Source organism: Lissotriton helveticus, chromosome 10, assembly GCF_964261635.1.
Source record: "Lissotriton helveticus chromosome 10, aLisHel1.1, whole genome shotgun sequence".
Lineage (NCBI taxonomy): Eukaryota > Metazoa > Chordata > Amphibia > Caudata > Salamandridae > Lissotriton > Lissotriton helveticus.
Genome location: NC_136071.1, coordinates 973,067,410 through 973,085,150, shown reverse-complemented (window position 1 = coordinate 973,085,150; position 17,741 = coordinate 973,067,410). Strand labels below are relative to the sequence as shown.

Here is a 17,741-nt window from a genome sequence, read left to right as displayed (position 1 = left end):
CTGGCTCCTCGGCACTAAAACCACACTCGGAGCCGAGCAAGAAATTGCCACCAAAAGCACCCAATTTCCATGTTTCGGAGCCGAAAAAACCGTCGGAGCTGAAAAAACAGGGCCCACCGGACAAGGATACTACAAAGCCAAAAGATTCGATCAGTTCGGTCCCGAAAAAGCCTATGGAGCCGAAAACATCGGCACCAAAGGATCTACCTCACCCAGAGGAACTGTTCCAGCTAGATCCTACACAAAAGACTCTTGTTAAAGATCCCAAAACTGGTCGATTGACTCTCAGTTCTAAAAAAACGACCATTGGAGAGCCTGCACCAGCTCCTCATCCTAAGAAGGACATTGCAACCTCTCCTCTAAGGCTACCTTCTCCTCCTCCTCCCCCACCTCCTCCTCCTCCTCCCATACCACATCACTCCCCTACACCATCCCCTACTCCAGTAGAAGATGATGATGACAGGGATAACACCTCTGATAACACAGGGGGTGGTGCAGATAATGAGCCACTAGATAATCCTAATCCTCCTGGCTCACCTGACCCTTGGGATGATTATAGTACCCCAGACGTCCCTAATGTCCCCCAAGATGACATATACCCCTCCAGGCCCTCCCCACCAGAGGACACTATGGTGTTTAACCAACTTGTCCATAGAGCCGCCCAATATCATGGGGTTGGCTTACATACTGACCCAGTAGCGGAGGATTTCCTTATGGATACCTTTGATACCACACAAAGGTCCACCTCAATTTTACCCATGCTTAAAGGGGTTATTAAGCATGCGCCAGAGGTCTTCAAAGATCCAGTCAGGGCTCGGATCATCAACCCCCAAATTGAAAAGAAGTATAAGGCTGCCCCCTCAGACCCAGCCTACATTAAAGGGCCTGCACCACTAGACTCTGTAGTAGTCTCCAATGCCCGCAAAAGAGACCATTCCCAAACATCAGGCGAGGCTCCCTCACCAGATAAAGAGTCTAAACTTCTAGACGCCTCAGGCAAAAGAACAGCGTCACAAGCAGCAAACATTTGGCGTATTGCTAATACTCAGGCACTATTAGCAAGGTACGATAGGGCACATTATGACGAGTTAGAATCTATAACGCAACACCTTCCTGATGAGTACAAGAATAGGGCCAATGAGCTTATACAAGAGGGTAAAACCATCACCTCTATTCGTTGTGCCCTAGATGCAGCAGATACTGCTTTTTGTCGCTCATCCTATAGAGGTAACAATAGAGGCTACTCCTCAGATAGCCCCTCTACTGCTTACAAAGCCTCTAGACAATCCACCGACAGTAAAGGCTATCGAAGAGGGGGTTACAGGGACAACAACAATAAAGGCAGAGGTAAGACTAACAACTCCTGCTCTGCCTATTATTATTATTATTATTATTATTATTAATTGAGATTTGTAGAGCGCAACTAAACCCGTGGGCGTCAAGGCGCTAACTCCTGCCCAATGACTTCCCTCCACTTGCCTCACCGCATTCCACTCCATTTGGGGGAAGACTACAACAATTCCTTGCTGTCAGGCACAACATCACATCAGACAGGTGGGTGCGACAAATAATTCAAGCAGGTTACTGTCTCGAACTAACATCTTCCCCCCCAAACATACCACCCAAACAACGCCCAATGTCACAAGAACATTTGGTGTTGCTGAGGCAGGAGGTAATATCCCTCCTACAAAAAAACGCAATAGAAACAGTTCCACTGCATCAACAAAACAAGTGAGTTTACTCCCTATACTTTATACTTTCTTATCCCAAAAAAGGACGGCTCTCTAAGGCCTATTCTCGACCTCAGACCACTGAACCTGTACATACAATCAGACCACTTCCATATGGTCACACTACAGCAGGTTCTTCCTCTCCTTTTACAAAACGACTTCCTTGCCACTATAGATCTCAAGGACGCCTATTTACACATTCCCATTCACACAGCTCACAGAAAGTACCTCAGATTTGTAATAGACGGTCAGCACTATCAATTCAAAGTACTCCCATTCGGGGTCACAACAGCACCAAGAGTTTACCAAGTGCCTTCCAGTAGTGGCAGCGCACTTAAGAAGACAGCACATTCACGTCTTCCCATATCTCGACGACTGGCTCATAAAAGCCAGCTCATACAGTCAGTGTGTACAACGCACTCACAACACCATCCAGTTACTCCACGACTTGGGGTTCACAGTAAACCACACCAAGTCCCACCTGGAACCGTCCCACGTACAACAATATCTAGGTGCCACAGTAAACACCTCAACAGCGCTAGCTTATCCCTCTTCTGCCAGGATAACAAATATGCAAGCTCATCTAACCAAATTCCAACCGCAACACTCTCTTCCAGCTCGAGTGTTCATGCAACTTATAGGAATGAAGGCCTCTTGCATATTCATAGTGCCTCATGCAGGACTACAGATGCGTCCTCTTCAAGAGTGCCTAGCATGACAATGGAACCAGGCTCAAGGTCAATTAACAGACCTAGTGTTGGTAGACGGTCGAACACACCGCTCTCTGCAATGGTGGAACACCAAAAACCTTTCCAAGGGTCGACCGTTCCTAGAGCCAGTTCCCCAAATAGTCATCACAGCAGACAAATTGCTCTCCGGCTGGGGAGCCCACCTCCTGCAGCACACCATGCAGGGAAGGTGGACACCGCAACAAAAATTACTACACATCAACCACCTGGAGTTACTAGCCATTTTTCTAGCCCTAAAATCATTCTAAAAGCACATATCGGGCAAAGCTGTCTTAGTCCGCATGGACAATATGACAGCCATGTACTACATAAACAAAGAAGGAGGGACACACTCCCTGCAACTCTCTCAGTTAGCACAGCAGATATGGAGATGGGCTATACCTCTGAACATCTTCCTTCTAGCCCACCATGTTCCAGGGGTAAAAAACACCATAGCCGATCTGTTAAGTCTTCAAACACAACAAATCCACGAGTGGGAACTTCATCCACAAGTTCTTCAACCGTTCTTTCAGATGTGGGGACAACCTCAGACATGAAAACGCCAAATGCCCAAACTTCGCCGCCAGGTATCCACACCTCCTGTCCAAAGGCAATGCGATATGAATGAACTGGTCCGACAAATTTGCGTACGCTTTTCCACCTCTCCCACTGCTTCCACTAGTGGTGCGCAAACTTCAGCAACAGTCCCTCACTCTCATTCTAGTTGCTCCAACTTGGACCAGGCAATCGTGGTACACCACACTACTGCAACTTTCTGTGGTACCGCTCCAAAAGCTATAACTGTCTGCACGCTTCCTAACCCAGAACCATGGAGAGATCAGACACCCGGATCCAGCTCAGCTCAACCTAGCGATCTGGCTCCTGAAGTCCTAGAGTTTGGTTATCTTAACCTTCCTCGTGACTGTATGAACGTTATTAAAGAAGCTAGACGTCCTTCCACCAGGGCATGTTATGCAGCCAAGTGGAAGCGTTTTGTAATATACTGCCATAACAACGACATCAATCCTCTAGATGTGTCTATTCAACACATCATAGGATACTTACTACACCTACAAAGATGTAACTTAGCGTACACATCTATTAGACTGCATCTTGCTGACATTGCAGCATACCGACAAAATAGACAACATCCATCACTTTTTAGAGTACCTGCCATAAAGGCTTTTATGGAGGGCCTCAAAAGAATAATTCCTCCCAGAGCGCCACCTTCACCTGTGTAAAATTTAAACATTGTTCTCACACGGTTAATGGGACCTCCCTTTGAACCTTTACATAAATGTGAATTGCAATTCTTAACTTGAAAAGTTGCTTTCCTAGTAGCTATTACTTCTCTAAGAAGAGTTAGTGAACTACAAGTATTAACCATTCAAGAACCCTTTCTGCAAATGCATCATAATAAGGTTGTTATCCGTACCAATCCTAAATTCCTTCCAAAAGTCATTTCGCCCTTCCATCTCAACCAATCTGTAGAGCTGCCAGTATTCTTCTTGCAGCCACAGACAGTCTCAGAAAGAGCTCTTCATACCCTAGATGTCAAAAGAGCATTGCTTTACTACATTGAAAGAACATAATCCTTTCGTAAAAGTAAACAACTTTTTGTGTCTTTCTCACCACCACACAAAGGCAGCCCCATATCAAAATCTGGGATAGCTAGATGGATTGTCAAATGTATATAAATTTGCTACCACAAAGCTAGACGTACATTATCTGTTCCTCCTAAAGCCCACTCTACTAGGAAGATAGGGGCTTCAATGGCATGTTTAGGGAACATTCCCCTAGATGACATCTGCAAGGCAGCCACATGGTCTACACCGCACACATTCACAAAACACTATTGTGTAGATGTGCAAACCAAACAACAAGCTACTGTGGTCCAGGCTGTACTCAAAACACTGTTTCAAACTACTGCAACAGATACAGGTGGTCGCCGCTAAGAGTGGGTACTGCTATACAATCTATGCACAGTGTGTAATCTGCAGCTCATATGCCTCGAACGGGAAATGCTACTTACCAGTATGCATCTGTTCTTGGCATGTAGAGCTGCAGAGTTACACACGCCCACCCGCCTCCCCGGCTACCTTTATCTGTTCCAGTATTATCTTAATTAGATACAACTTATGTGGGCATCCTTCCTGTTTCTTATAAAACTCCATCATTTCCCTGCTGGCGAAAAACAATCTAAGGATGGAGCCGATGCCCGTGTGCACTATTGTCCAAAGGAGGAGTCACCTATCCCGTGGCTTCCAAAGACTTTTCAGGACAAAAACAACTGCAAACATCCATGCCCAACACTAGGTGGCGATCTAATGCACAGTGTGTAACTCTGCAGCTCTACATGTCAAGAACAGATGCATACTGGTAAGTAGCATTTTCCTTCGCCTCTTCTTTCCTATGATTGAACACTTAAATATTTTAAAATCTGGTTGTACATGTCAAAATTGAATGTGTCTCTATGCTGTGATTCTTCCACATGAGAGAGGCTGTGCATTGATATTCTTGAGTTATGTGTTGAAGAAGCCATTCAACAGGCCAGACATCTTAATTGTTGTTTGAACTGATAAAAGATCACACAAGAAGGATGTCCGTACTAGCATGAAGAAACATCAGACTCAGGCACAGCCCTGAACCACCCAATCTATCCATTTCATTCCTGTTCTGCAACTCCAACCTTTTTCACTTGTGACCGTTAATACCTTTTGTTTACTTTCCATATTCCTTTTAATTCTTTTACATTTAGTTGATATATCCCTTATGTGCAACCATTCCATACTCCGATGTTGAGCAAATGTTTCCTTGCATGTGTCCTTGGTCATTCACATTGATGTGGTTTCAGGATTCAAAGTGCACTTTCACAGGCTTGTTGCAGTTTATCTTCACTCCTGGGGCTCTCTTCAAGTACATTTGATATTTCTCTAGCATGTTCACAAACTGTCTATCTGTGCAGAGAACAGAGATACTTATCTATATATAGAGGACATGTCACTTGTTTGTTTCCATTGATCCTGTTGAAGCTTTTATCCTATATTTTTGACTGACCGAAGAGTTGGGATCTGCTTTCAATTCTATAACAATGGCTGACCTAAAAAAAAAAGCCCAATGAAATTCATATACAAGGTAGATGATTCAAAGCCCAAAACTCTAAAGTGCTTTCTCCTGATCAACGAGCCTCACTAGAAGAGCCAAGCATATCCGTTGCTATCTGACCTGTTGGATAGTGTTCCTGCTCAGAAGCTGTCATCATGAACTATGTGGCATGTATTTCTGTGTAGATTCTACCACTTCTGCAAGGGTCATATAGCCCAAGTTCAGGAAGGAGAGGGGCTGCCATTTCTTAAGACAGTTCTTCATCTTGTTTGTACGTGAGCATGACCAAACTGTGTCTTGGAGTCTGTGGCGTGCTATCCTTTTCATCTATCTCATCTTGTAGCTTGGCTGAGTCATTATCAATGATATTCCGCAACTTAGTGCATGGTTCCACTCTGCGACCATCACTAAATCGATTCTTGCCTGTATTTGAAGGCAGGCTTCTTCAGCTGTGAAAAAAAGGAATGAAACATTGTTCATGGAAGGGTCTATAGTTGTAAGGACCTCAGGCAAAAACCTTTCTGCTTGGGCCTTTTACTTTTTAGGTCGAGACTAGAGTCAGCGCGCATGTGCTGCTCTGCGAGACTTGTTGTTCTGGAGTATGGAATAGAAACCCTGCCCACTCTCCCCCCATATTTGTCATTGGCTTGTCATTTACATTTGCAAATGCTGACTTCTGATTCGTAAATAGGTTTGTTAGTCCCTCCTTAGTACTGCCTTGTCTTCATTTGTGCTCTCCCATTGCGCCTGGCCCTTTTACTTGGCTTGTTACACGGTCTCCGTTTTAAGTAGGTGAGCACTATTTTGTTTATTAACACTACTTATGGGGACAATGGCGGCCGCTTTTCACATCGAGCACTACACTGCTCTAACTTTTAAAGTTACACACTGGCGAAGCTTTTTATGTATTATTATAATTGTGAGATGAACTCGGTGTCTCTTCAGGGCCACCGCACTTTCTCTTGTTTTTTTAAAAATAAAAGTGCATGCTGAGGGCGGTGCCCACTGTAGGGACCCCGTGCTCCGTTTCATTTTTTTTTACTATAATTCTGAGAACGGCACCCGTTTCAGGGAAACCAAGCTCTGTTTCATTTAAAAATAAGTAAAATAAACTTTAATAGTGAGCGCGGCGCCCGTTTCAGGGACACTGCGCTGTGTTTCTTTTCTTTTCTATAATTTAATTTTTTTACTTTATTGGTGAGAATGGCGCCCGCTTCAAGGACACCGGGCTCTGCAATACATTAGGTCTTGCTTTTGTGAAAGTTTGACCTATTGGCATTTTAAATGACAATTCATTTTACTATTATAAAAGGCATTGCCATTTACGATGCCAATTGCTCAAAATCTCGCAATTGCGAGACCTATTGCATTGTAAATACTTGTTGTTAGAACAGTGGTCCCAATGCAAGTCTGTTCTTCCCTTGTGATATCCTTTTCCTCACCATAAAGGTTCCGTTCCTTATCACAAAACTCTACCATGAAGACACAAGCAGAATGGTGCTTCCAAAGAAAGACACATTTTAATTTCTCATGCTCTCTACATTCTCCACCTTGGGACCACAGCACTTTCAGGCCACTTGCAGCATATTAAAAGCATCACTTATTTCGGAAGGGAGCATTGGTACAGAGATACATCTAGGCTTAATATCCTTTTCCCCTAAAGTCGCTGGAACAAAGGGTGAGTCTTGTGCAATATGCAGATGATACTGTAGTACTGGATAAGATTCCTGATTAGATTACAGGGATCCATAAATGCAATGAACATTTATATCAGCTTAAGGATTATTAAGAAAAAATCCAAGATTGTAATTTATGGTTGCAAGGTAATTAAAAAAGGCACTTGGAATCTGGAGGGAATGGCGCTTGACTGCGCCTATAACTGTAAGTACTTCAATGTAAAGTTTGAAGAGTGAGGAGATCTATGACATGCCTGGCGACAATAAAGTTGGCATCCCTGGCACTTAACACCTCCTTTATGAGTTGGATTAATAAGATGAAAGGCCTGCATATCGGGACAGTGTTAAAAGCAGTCATCAGCAAGTTGATGCCCACTCTTGGTTAGAGATTGATAATGATAGCTTTTTTCGAGAAATATCTAAGTGGCTTGGGATAGCACAATGCCAAGCATACAACTATTGTTCCACTTCCCTGACAACAGCGCTCAGGTGCAAGTTAGACTAGAATTGAATCTAAAAAAAAAACATACATGCTAAAGCCGCATTTGTGTGCAGTGGTTGCAAGTTAAGAAATGCTTCACCAAAAAACTATGCTATTGAACTCCATTTTGGATTCCAGACAATTTCCTATGGAGTGGGCCTCTATCCTCCCACTGTTGAAGAAACCTTCATTAGATCCAAAAGAGGTGAAGAACTATATGCCTATTTCTTGGTTACCTTTTTTAGCTAAGATCCTTGAAATACATGAATATTGTACAGTCTAAATACTTGGAGGAGACTGAAGTCCTAGATTCAGCGCAATTTGGGTTTAGGCCAAATTACAGCACGATTCTGCTCTGATTGTAGGTACTGAGGATCTGAGATCTGTCCTAGATAACAGTGAGAAGGCGGCGATGATCCTGTTGGATCAATCACCAGTCTTCAACACCGTTAACCATGCAGTCTTGCTACATCTCTTGGTAGGAATTGAAATTGGAGGTTCAGCTCTGGAGCTGTTCCGTTCCTTTCTCACACATGTAGAACAGCCAGTTGCCCTGGATGACTTGGTTTTTAAGTCCCTTACACTGCCATGTGGGGTCCATCAGGGATCATCGCTGAGTCCCACGCTGTTTAATATTTATGTGGCCCCCTCAACTGGTTGGTCAAAGTGCACTGTGTAAACATATTCTGTCACAGTGGCATAGAGTGGAGCTGTGTGTCTTAGAAAAGAGTTGAATTGGTATCTCTTACAGTGGCATGTTGTAGAGTGTCTGTGAGTTGAAGGACTTAGAGTGGAGTGGTGTTGATTGGAGTGGCGTGTCGTAGAGTGGAGTGGCATGTCATAGAGTGGGGTGACATGTTGTATAGTGGAGTGGCTTCTCGTGCAGTGGGGGGCATGGAGTGTCATGTAGTGGAGTGTTGAAGAGTGTAGTAATGTGTCATACAGTGGAGCGGTGTGTCATAGAGTGGAGAGGCTTGTCCTAGAGTGGAGTGGTATGTCATAGAGACTCATAGAGTGGAGGGGCATAGAGTGGAGTAGAGTGCTGTTGAGTGGATTAGCGTGGAGTGGCATACCGTAGAGTAGAGTGGAGTGGCGTGTCATAGAATGGCATGTTGTTAGAATGAAGGGGTGTACAGTGGAGTGGCATTTTGGAGAGTGGAGTGGAATGTCATAGGGTGAATTGTCCTGGAATGACATGGAGTGTCATAGAGTGGGGTGGTGTGTCATAGAGTAGAGTAGAATGGCGTGCCATACATTAGAGTGCAATGGAGTGGCGTGGCGTTGAGTGTGTTAGAGTGTAGGAGTGGAGAGTGAAGTGGCTTAGAGTGGACTGGTGTAGAGTGAAGTGCTGATGAGTGGAGTGGAGTGGCGTGTCGTAGGGTGAAAAGGAATGCTGTATCATAAAGTGGAGTGGTGTGTGGCCAGGTGGAGTGAAGTGGAGTGTTGTAGAGTGGACAGGCATAGAGTGGAATGGCGTGGGTTAGCGTGTATGTGCATAAAGTGGTGTGTTGTAGAGTGGAATGGCGTAGAGTCAAGTGACATGCTGTAGAGTGAAATGGCTTATCATAGAGTAGAGTGGTGTTTGGTACGATTGAGTGAAGTGACAGTACGTAGAGCGCATTGGAGTGTCATCTCATAGAATGTAGTGGCATGTCATAGAGAGGAGTGGCGTGGATGCTGTAGAGTAGAGTAGAGTGGAGTGGAGTGGAGTGGCATGTCATAGAGTGTTGCATCGTTTAGTGAAGTGGTGTGTTGTGGAGTGGCTTGGCGTACAGTGTTTTTTGTTAGATGATAATTAAAAGAAAAAACATGTTTATAGGTACCGAAGAACTTTTTAGGTGGTTTTGAGGAAGTACTGCAATACTCCGTAAACTTTAAAAAAAATAATAATATTAAAACAGTAAAACTGTTCCTCCCCATACTACTTTGCTAAGGTGAATCATTCCTTTCTATAGATTTAAAAACTAGTACTAGCCTATATCTTACGTAGAAGTCCAGAACACAGCCAAAGTGTGGTCTAAACATTATGGCTGCCTTTTATTTTTGTAAGGGCTTTCAGTAACCAATAATATTCTGCCTTGTCATCACTATCTACCACAGTATACCTCAGTCCAATATATCACTAAGATTTTGCCCCTTATTACTTCAAAACTACTGAACCAATTTTCATGAAATACCAAAAAGGATCCTTTTCGAACCATAATATATATTCCTGCCAAATTTCATGAATAATCTGTTCAGCCATTTTGCAGCTGTCTCTGTCTAAAAAGTCGATGGAAAATGCATTGATGGAAAATGCATTGGTGGAAAATCATGTTTTGGGACCCATCCTTTTTTCTATGCAACCCCTTTTTTTTGTTCACTCCTTTAACTAATCACCACGAAACCTTCCGTCTTTAGCAAATGTAGAAAAAGCAATAGGTCTGCAAAGTTTTGTGGAGATTCATCAAACTGTGGCAAAGTTAGTAGCAAGCAAAAACCAGAGCAATTCCTATCTCAGGGAATCTTTACTATTACTACAGAGTGGCTACTGCTACTTTGTAATACATATATTACTGAGTTGCGATAGCCACTCTGTAGTTATAGTTAGGGTTACCATAGAAAGGAATTCTTCAGAATGTTGTCCGTTAATAAATTTGCACCCCTTTTATTAATCTTCACAAAACTTTGCAGACTTATTGCACCTGTTACGTTGGTGACGGATCGACAGTTTGAATGCTTTTCGTCAAGCGGGTGCATAGAAAAAAGGGGGAGGTCCCAAAACACACTTGCTATACAATGCATTTTACATAGACGTTTGTATTTAAAGTAGAGGTAAATTGGATGAACGTATTGTAATGAAACCTCACAGAAATGTATATTAAACAATGTAGATGATTATTGTTCCTAATGCAAGTGATGTTATCAAGTGGTTATGAAGTTGTAAGGGTCAACAACTTTGTGATATCTGTATAATACAATATTCCTAAAAGTAGCAAACAAGCCCAACAAATAAAGTACTTCTACTTGAACAACTGAAAGACCCATTTATGGTCACATGCTAATGGAAACCTATAAGCAAATACATAACAAATAGAATACATCTTAACATACCTTTTCATTGCAGGCCCTCTGGTTCACAAAATGAAACTGCCGAACAAGTCAAACAAAAAACATCTTCCTTATGTACGCCTGTGAAACAAAATGAAAAAGTGACCTTGCAGTAAGCTACACAAACTACTTTCTGGAGGATATGATAATTGGCTAATAGTAGAAAAATAATTACAGGTTTTCTAACAACAATAATGATTGTGTTTTATTCACTTTGGGCTTCATATATAGCACAATCTTACCAAAAGTAGCAAGGAAGCCCAAAAAAAACTGGACTGCATATGTAAAATGTAAGAATTTCTACATGAACAACTCAAATACTTATTAATGGTCACATGATTACGTAAACCAATGAACAAATACTTAAAAAAATACAATAGATAAAAAGAAAGAAATCACATTATATCTGATTGCCACTCTGTAGTTATAGTTAGTAGTCGCAGAGATAGGAATTCCTCAGAGTTTAGCTCAAACCCGTTTGACAAATCACCACAAAACTTTCCATACCTATAGCATTTTCTGAATTTTGAGATGATGTAGATTTTGGTAAGGAATCATTAAGGGTGTGCAAAGAAAAAAGGTGGGTCCCAAAATGCATTTTTCCTCCAATGCATTTTCCGTAAACTATTGTATTGGCATGAAACCAGCTGAACAAATTCACATGAAATTTGGCAGGATTATACATTATGGTGCACAGATTATGCTTTTGGTGTGCTGCAGTTAAGTAGGGTAAGTTATAAGGCATTTAAACTTAGTGATATGTGTCACCACTGTACTTTCGCAGAATTTCACAAACATTTGTGAATCTACCACGGTACATAGTAGTCAACATATTTAAAATATATTTAAAAAATATAAACACATTTCTCTATTTATTACCACTTTAATAAAGTAATAATAGATAGGGACCTACTACTTACCTATAACTAAGGTCCTAACACTGAGCACGGCCAAAGTGTAGTAAAAAAAATATGGCTTTCTTTTCATTCTCTAAAAACAGCCATTGTCCAATTATATACTGGCTTGTCATTGCCATGTACACTGCAAAGTTACCTCGGTAATCCATGGCCCAAAATATAACGAGGGCCTAGCTGTATTATTGAATTGCGGTACTCTTGCACCACTCATGGTGTTGCATGGGCAACGATCTACTTAAGTAAGATTTACAAAGCAATGCAAGCCCACCATGCATGGCCCTGCCTTGATTGGTAAATCTGGAGAAATTCAAGGCAGCGCACTTTGCTGTTTTGCCTTACTCTGCAAACCATAATCTATATTGTTGCTGAATTTCACATACATCTGTTTGCCACGCCACACTCACCATATGCTATTCCAATGTATGCCACTCCCTTCTACGCCTCTCCACTGTACAAGATTCCACTCTACGCCACTCACTCCATGCTATTACAGTGTATGCAACTCTACTGCATGCCACTACACACTATGCTGTTACACTGTCCACACTTCCAGTCTACGTCACTCAACTGTACGCTACTCCATTGGAAACAACTCCACTATACGCCATTCCACAGTACGACACTCCACTGTACGTTAGACCGCTGTATGCTACTCCACAGTACGCTATTCCAATCTTTGCCATTCCAGTGTTTAGCACTCCACTCTACGCCACTTCCTTTTTACACTAGTCCATTGGATGCCACTGCAATGAACGCCACTCCACTGTATGCTATTACACTCTATTCCAGTCTACACCACTCTACTGTACACTACTCCACAATTACACTCTATGCCACTCCACTATACAACACTCCAATTCCTGCGGCTCCACTCTACTCTATACTATTACAGTGTACTCCATCCCATACTACACCAGTCCACTCCGAACTATTATACTGTACGCAACTCCACTCTGCACCACTTCAGTGTATGCCACCTCACTATACGCTACTCCAGTATATTCTATTCCACACTATGCCATTCCACTCAACGCCACTCCACCCTATCCTATTCCATTGGATGCCACTCCACTATCTGCTATTACACTCTACCCTACTCCAGTCACTTCACTGTATGCCAATGTATTGTGCGCTCGTCCACTATACACTATTCAACTTTGCCACTCCACTATGCAGCACTCCACGCTATTCCACTCTATGCCACTCCACTATTCGCTACATCACTACACGCCACTATAGTGTACACCATTTCACTCTACGCCACTCCATTTTACCCTAGTCCATTGAACGCCACTCCGCTATATGCTATTCTTCTCTATCCCGCTCCACTATACGCCACTCTACACCACTCTAATGTACGCCACTCCGATTTACGCTATTCCATGATACCCTAATCCACGCCACTCCACTGTACTCTGCTCTATTCCACTGTACCCCACTCCACTGTACGCAGCTTAAATCTTTACAACTTTATTGTAAGGTAAACCACTCTACCCCCCCCCACACAATACACCACTCTAGTCTAGACCACTTCATTGTACACCACTCTAGTGTACGCTACTACACTAGACGCAATTGCCCTCTATGCCACTCCACTATATGCCACCACAGTCTACGCTACTCCATTGAAATTCAATGAAAAAATCTAAGGTTAAAGCTTAGTTATAGTTAGAAAAACGTTTTTCCCTATACAAACCAAGCTTAAACTATACAAACTTTAAAACTTCTACAGTTATATTTTTATTATCATGTACAATTTAGCTACCACCTTCAAATTTGAACCACGATTCAAATTGCTAACCGGACAACACTAACTGTAACTCATGACACAAACACACACTCTCTCTCTCTCCTCTGTCTCTCTCTTTCTCTCTCTCGCTCCTCTGTCTCTCTCCTCTTTCCTTCCCGAACGCCTACACGGCCTTGAATTTGTTTGTCAAATTAGGTTCAAATAAACTGCAACTCAAACAACTCCATTGGCAATTTAAGTACTGTAGATCAAAACAACAGGTCCTTAGTTTGCTACTTCCTTTCCTATGCACAGTGTGACTGTGCAGAGAACCAAGAGTGGGCCCATAAACACATTGAGGAACCAAGGCCAAACGTTTTACATGCCAAAAATGCTTCAGCAATGTGTTGTTCAAACATAATTTCAAAATCCAGTAGTATATTAAATGTACCACATTCAGCTGTTCATGAATGAAGACACACTAGTCCATGTAGACCAAGGTGCAGCCAGTTCATTCACACAAATTTCAAACAATTGACACTATTTATTTGTCTAAAGAGCATTAACACACCATACAAAATGATGAACAGTAGTGGCCACAAAGTGTTAAAATAAAAAACATAAACATCGAAAGACTATTCTAGTAATTGCTGAATGTCTGGGGGAAAATGGCCAAAGATGTACTCTGCAAAGACTTTTTAGATCTTCTTTAAGGCTGTGTCTGCCAACGGCATTTCGACTGTTGCATTACTGAAAGCTTATCACCATGACTAAAGAGAATTGCCTTAGCATGTGGATTTCTACAATGAATGAAAGAAAATAGAAACGTACTCTAATTGTACGAAAATATTGAAATAGATCAACTTTAGTTTACATGGTTTACTTGAGTCACCTACTGTTCAGGTCTGGATGCTCACCAGTAATCCAGTCTGGGTGCTCCGATGTATCGGTGTCTGTTTCCAGAAGCCATAATGTTGTCACACACTGGCCTATGTGGTAGGCAAGTGGCCTTGAGAAGCGGGCATCTTCCATGGAGGAAAGAGCCAATGGCATAAAAAACACCTCCTTGATGAAAGAAGACTTTAGCAATTTAAAAAAAACCAGGAATCCGATAGTGGAATGGTTTAGAATCAGCAAGTGGAGGGACTGAAGAAACAAGCAAAGGAACACAGCTTTGTTGTGATGTACCCTCTACCCAGAATGAGGCCTTTAAATAGTAAAAGAACAGGAAACGGAAATGACATCAAACACCACAGACAAGAAACATTTGGAAGGTTAGGAAGAAACTAAGGAAGGAACAGATGTGATGGAAAGGGAAAAGAAAAGAGCAAATACTTAAAGTGGACTAGCTTCGGAGTCACCTTAAAAGGCAGCTGCAAATCATCAGGCATTTGACTGCCATTTTGGAGTTGGAGAGAAGTAGTAGTGGCCAATAGCCCAGGAGCACGAGAGGAAACAGATCTAGGAGTGAGACTCTCCCAGCCCACAGCTCTGGGCTTCGTATGGCATCTTCTGTGACTTGGTAAACCTTCTCATCCCTCAAAGTACTGTGGTTCTAGAGCGCCCAGGCTGCTGAGAAGCTGTGGACATAACACTTATGTAGTTTTGTCTTCAAATGAAGTATCCAGTATAATAATCATTTCTGGATGATTGAAAAAGGGGATAACTCAATAGAAAGAAGAGAATAATATGAAAGGTGAAGTGAGCCACTCCCGAGTGTCCAAATGTGTACACCGCCCCAGACGCTAAAACACAGAACCCTGCCTGAGGTCTTCCTATTCTTTCATTTCCCAAACATAGCTTCATACCTGGCTTCCTACCACTCCACTCCCACTGCATAGCCACATACCTTTTGCTTCAGACTTCACCATGCCCAACCACACCTAAGCACAGGTTGTCTGGTACAGGGGGCAAGATTACCATCTTGTCTCCTCTTGCTCCACAGACAAAAGTATGGTATAGGGTCACAAGATCAACTCCAGTAAGGAAATCTTCTTGAAATATTTCCCATCTATTTTTATTTTAACAATATTTTCTTTCAATATATATTTTGTAATTTCCCGGCTTTCCTGAATGTTTACACCTTTTAATTTATAACTTGATACCTTTCGAATAAATCATCCACCCTTGGAAGAGGTGTGGCGCCGCGGCTAGGGCGACTGACTCCGGCTTCTGGGGATCACGGTTCGATCCCCGGCACCGGCTGCAGATTAGCCCAGCACCATGTGACTCTGGGCAATAGCTTGCTTAATCTTCCTGACGGTCCCCAGCGCCTAGAGACCCTTACGGGTGATTGTGCCCTTTACAAATGAGGATTACAAATGTGGATTTTCATTAGGAGCAGCTTCTTACCGAACTTTACAACTTTACTCTGTCTTAAAACAATGTAAATGAAAAACCCCACAATATTAAATTCCACTCCAAATCATTTCCTTATCAATTCAAATCATTGGTTATTCTAAGTTCATGCCATACATTGTCACCAAGACCTATTCTCCTCCGGGATTCCACTGGCAGCCTATACAAGTCATTTGAGGTGTCTTCCATAGACCAAAAACATCCTTGATGTATCATCACCAAATCCTTATCTGTGTATTAGTCTGTCAGTGGCTTTTGTATCATTGGCTTCAGTATATTTGGTTCAAAAGTAATGATCTACCAATAAACACTTTGTGAAAAAGACCTTCAGGTGAATATGTGGAAACTTTAAAGAAAAACATTACCCATTCAAAGAAAAAAGAGATGATGCAGTAAGTGAAAAACAAATGGGAAGATTGTTCATATAAGTGAATCCGCTTGCACACATGCCGGGTTGGCTCAACTAGACCATGCAAAGTTGTACAGGCATGAGAAGACAACACTTGCCAGAAGGCACAGTTTGTAAAATAGACTGTAGAAATATCTGATGATGGGAATGTTCACATGAGCGGTAAGTAATCCTGATGAAAGTCTGCTATATGTGCCTATTGTTATGGCATGATATAGCACCTTCCTATCTTCACAGTACAAAGCGCCTCCTTCATTGTACTACATGCTCCTTGGTTTTATGTTATTTAGTTGAAGTAAAGCAGCAGAACATCCACAGCAAAACTGCTCCGGATGCTGTCAGACTGTTTAAAAAGCAGTCTGCAAAAGAGCACTGTGGCAAACAAGTCTGGAATGTGCAAGAGATTAATATAGGCCCCCACTGCAACTAACAAAGGCGTGGTGCAAATGAGGCTGTAAGTGGGAAAGTATTGGAAGTGTCATCAGCATCCAGACCCCTGCAATCTTTCACATTCCATAAAGGTCATAACAGTAACGTGAAACAACTGTGTTTTATTTCCAGCAACAAACACCTGTGTGCCTTTCTGCAAGATTATGAATGACACACTAAATTATCAGATAAAATATTGAGAGTACGTTATAAGAGTAGCGTGGGTGGTGCTTATTGTGACAGTTTTACTAGTACATGTTCCTATATTAGTTAACTATTTAGGTACTGACTCTCAAAACTGCACTACAAAATGTACGTTTTGCATATATTTATATGTGCAAATTTTTCTGTCCCGACTGGGGAGTCTCCTCATGTGTAAGTATAGGTTTTAGTAGTAAATGTGGGAGGGACGCAGGGGAATGAGTAGGAAAAGGGGCTCTCTTACTACTAAAGGGGATGGGATTATGTAGGAGTAAGAGGTTTAGCCATGTTCAGGAGAGGTTTAGGGAGAAACCTTACCCACCCACACAAGAGGAAGCCAACTTCATTACTCTGAGTGGAGACATGTAACTTACACTTTTGTAGTAAGATTACACTCAAAATTTGTGTACACCACAAGTAGTAAACGTATTGCAAAGTGTTAACTTACTCAAAAGTGTTAAAGTGAATCAGGCCCCTTGTTTTCTGTAATGGCAAGCCATCAGCATTAGTATTGTATAGAATGCCTTTGGACGTCTTTGCTTCTTGTTCTTTTTACTCACATTTCAGTATTGGTGGTATTATACCACTAAGTGTAAATTTGCTTAAAGTTGTTTTTCTCTTTTTATACAGATCGAAGATCCCTTGGCTATTCTTATTCTTTATGACGAAGCAAGGCACAATTTGTTGAAAGGTTTCTGCCCCTCACCAGATGCAAAGCTTATAACACTGGCTAGCTTGCTGCTACAGATAGTGTATGGAAATTATGAAAGTAAAAAACATAAGCAAGGTTTTTTAAAGTGAGTATTTTATAACAGTCTATTTACTAACTTTAATGCAGTATGTATTTTCTTTGACTTACTCTTCTTACCTTCGTAAAACAATTGTTTT

At 42.0% G+C, this 17,741-nt stretch overlaps 1 protein-coding gene across 1 annotated transcript in view; it reads left to right on the top strand.

Moving 5' to 3' along the window:
• Positions 1 to 17,741, top strand: part of KRIT1 (KRIT1 ankyrin repeat containing) — a 333,886-nt gene that overhangs the window by 240,398 nt on the left and 75,747 nt on the right. The window contains exon 13 of the mRNA XM_078663641.1: positions 17,484 to 17,650. Within this exon, the coding sequence (XP_078519767.1) occupies positions 17,484 to 17,650 (167 nt within the window). The remainder of the gene's footprint in view (positions 1 to 17,483; positions 17,651 to 17,741) is intronic.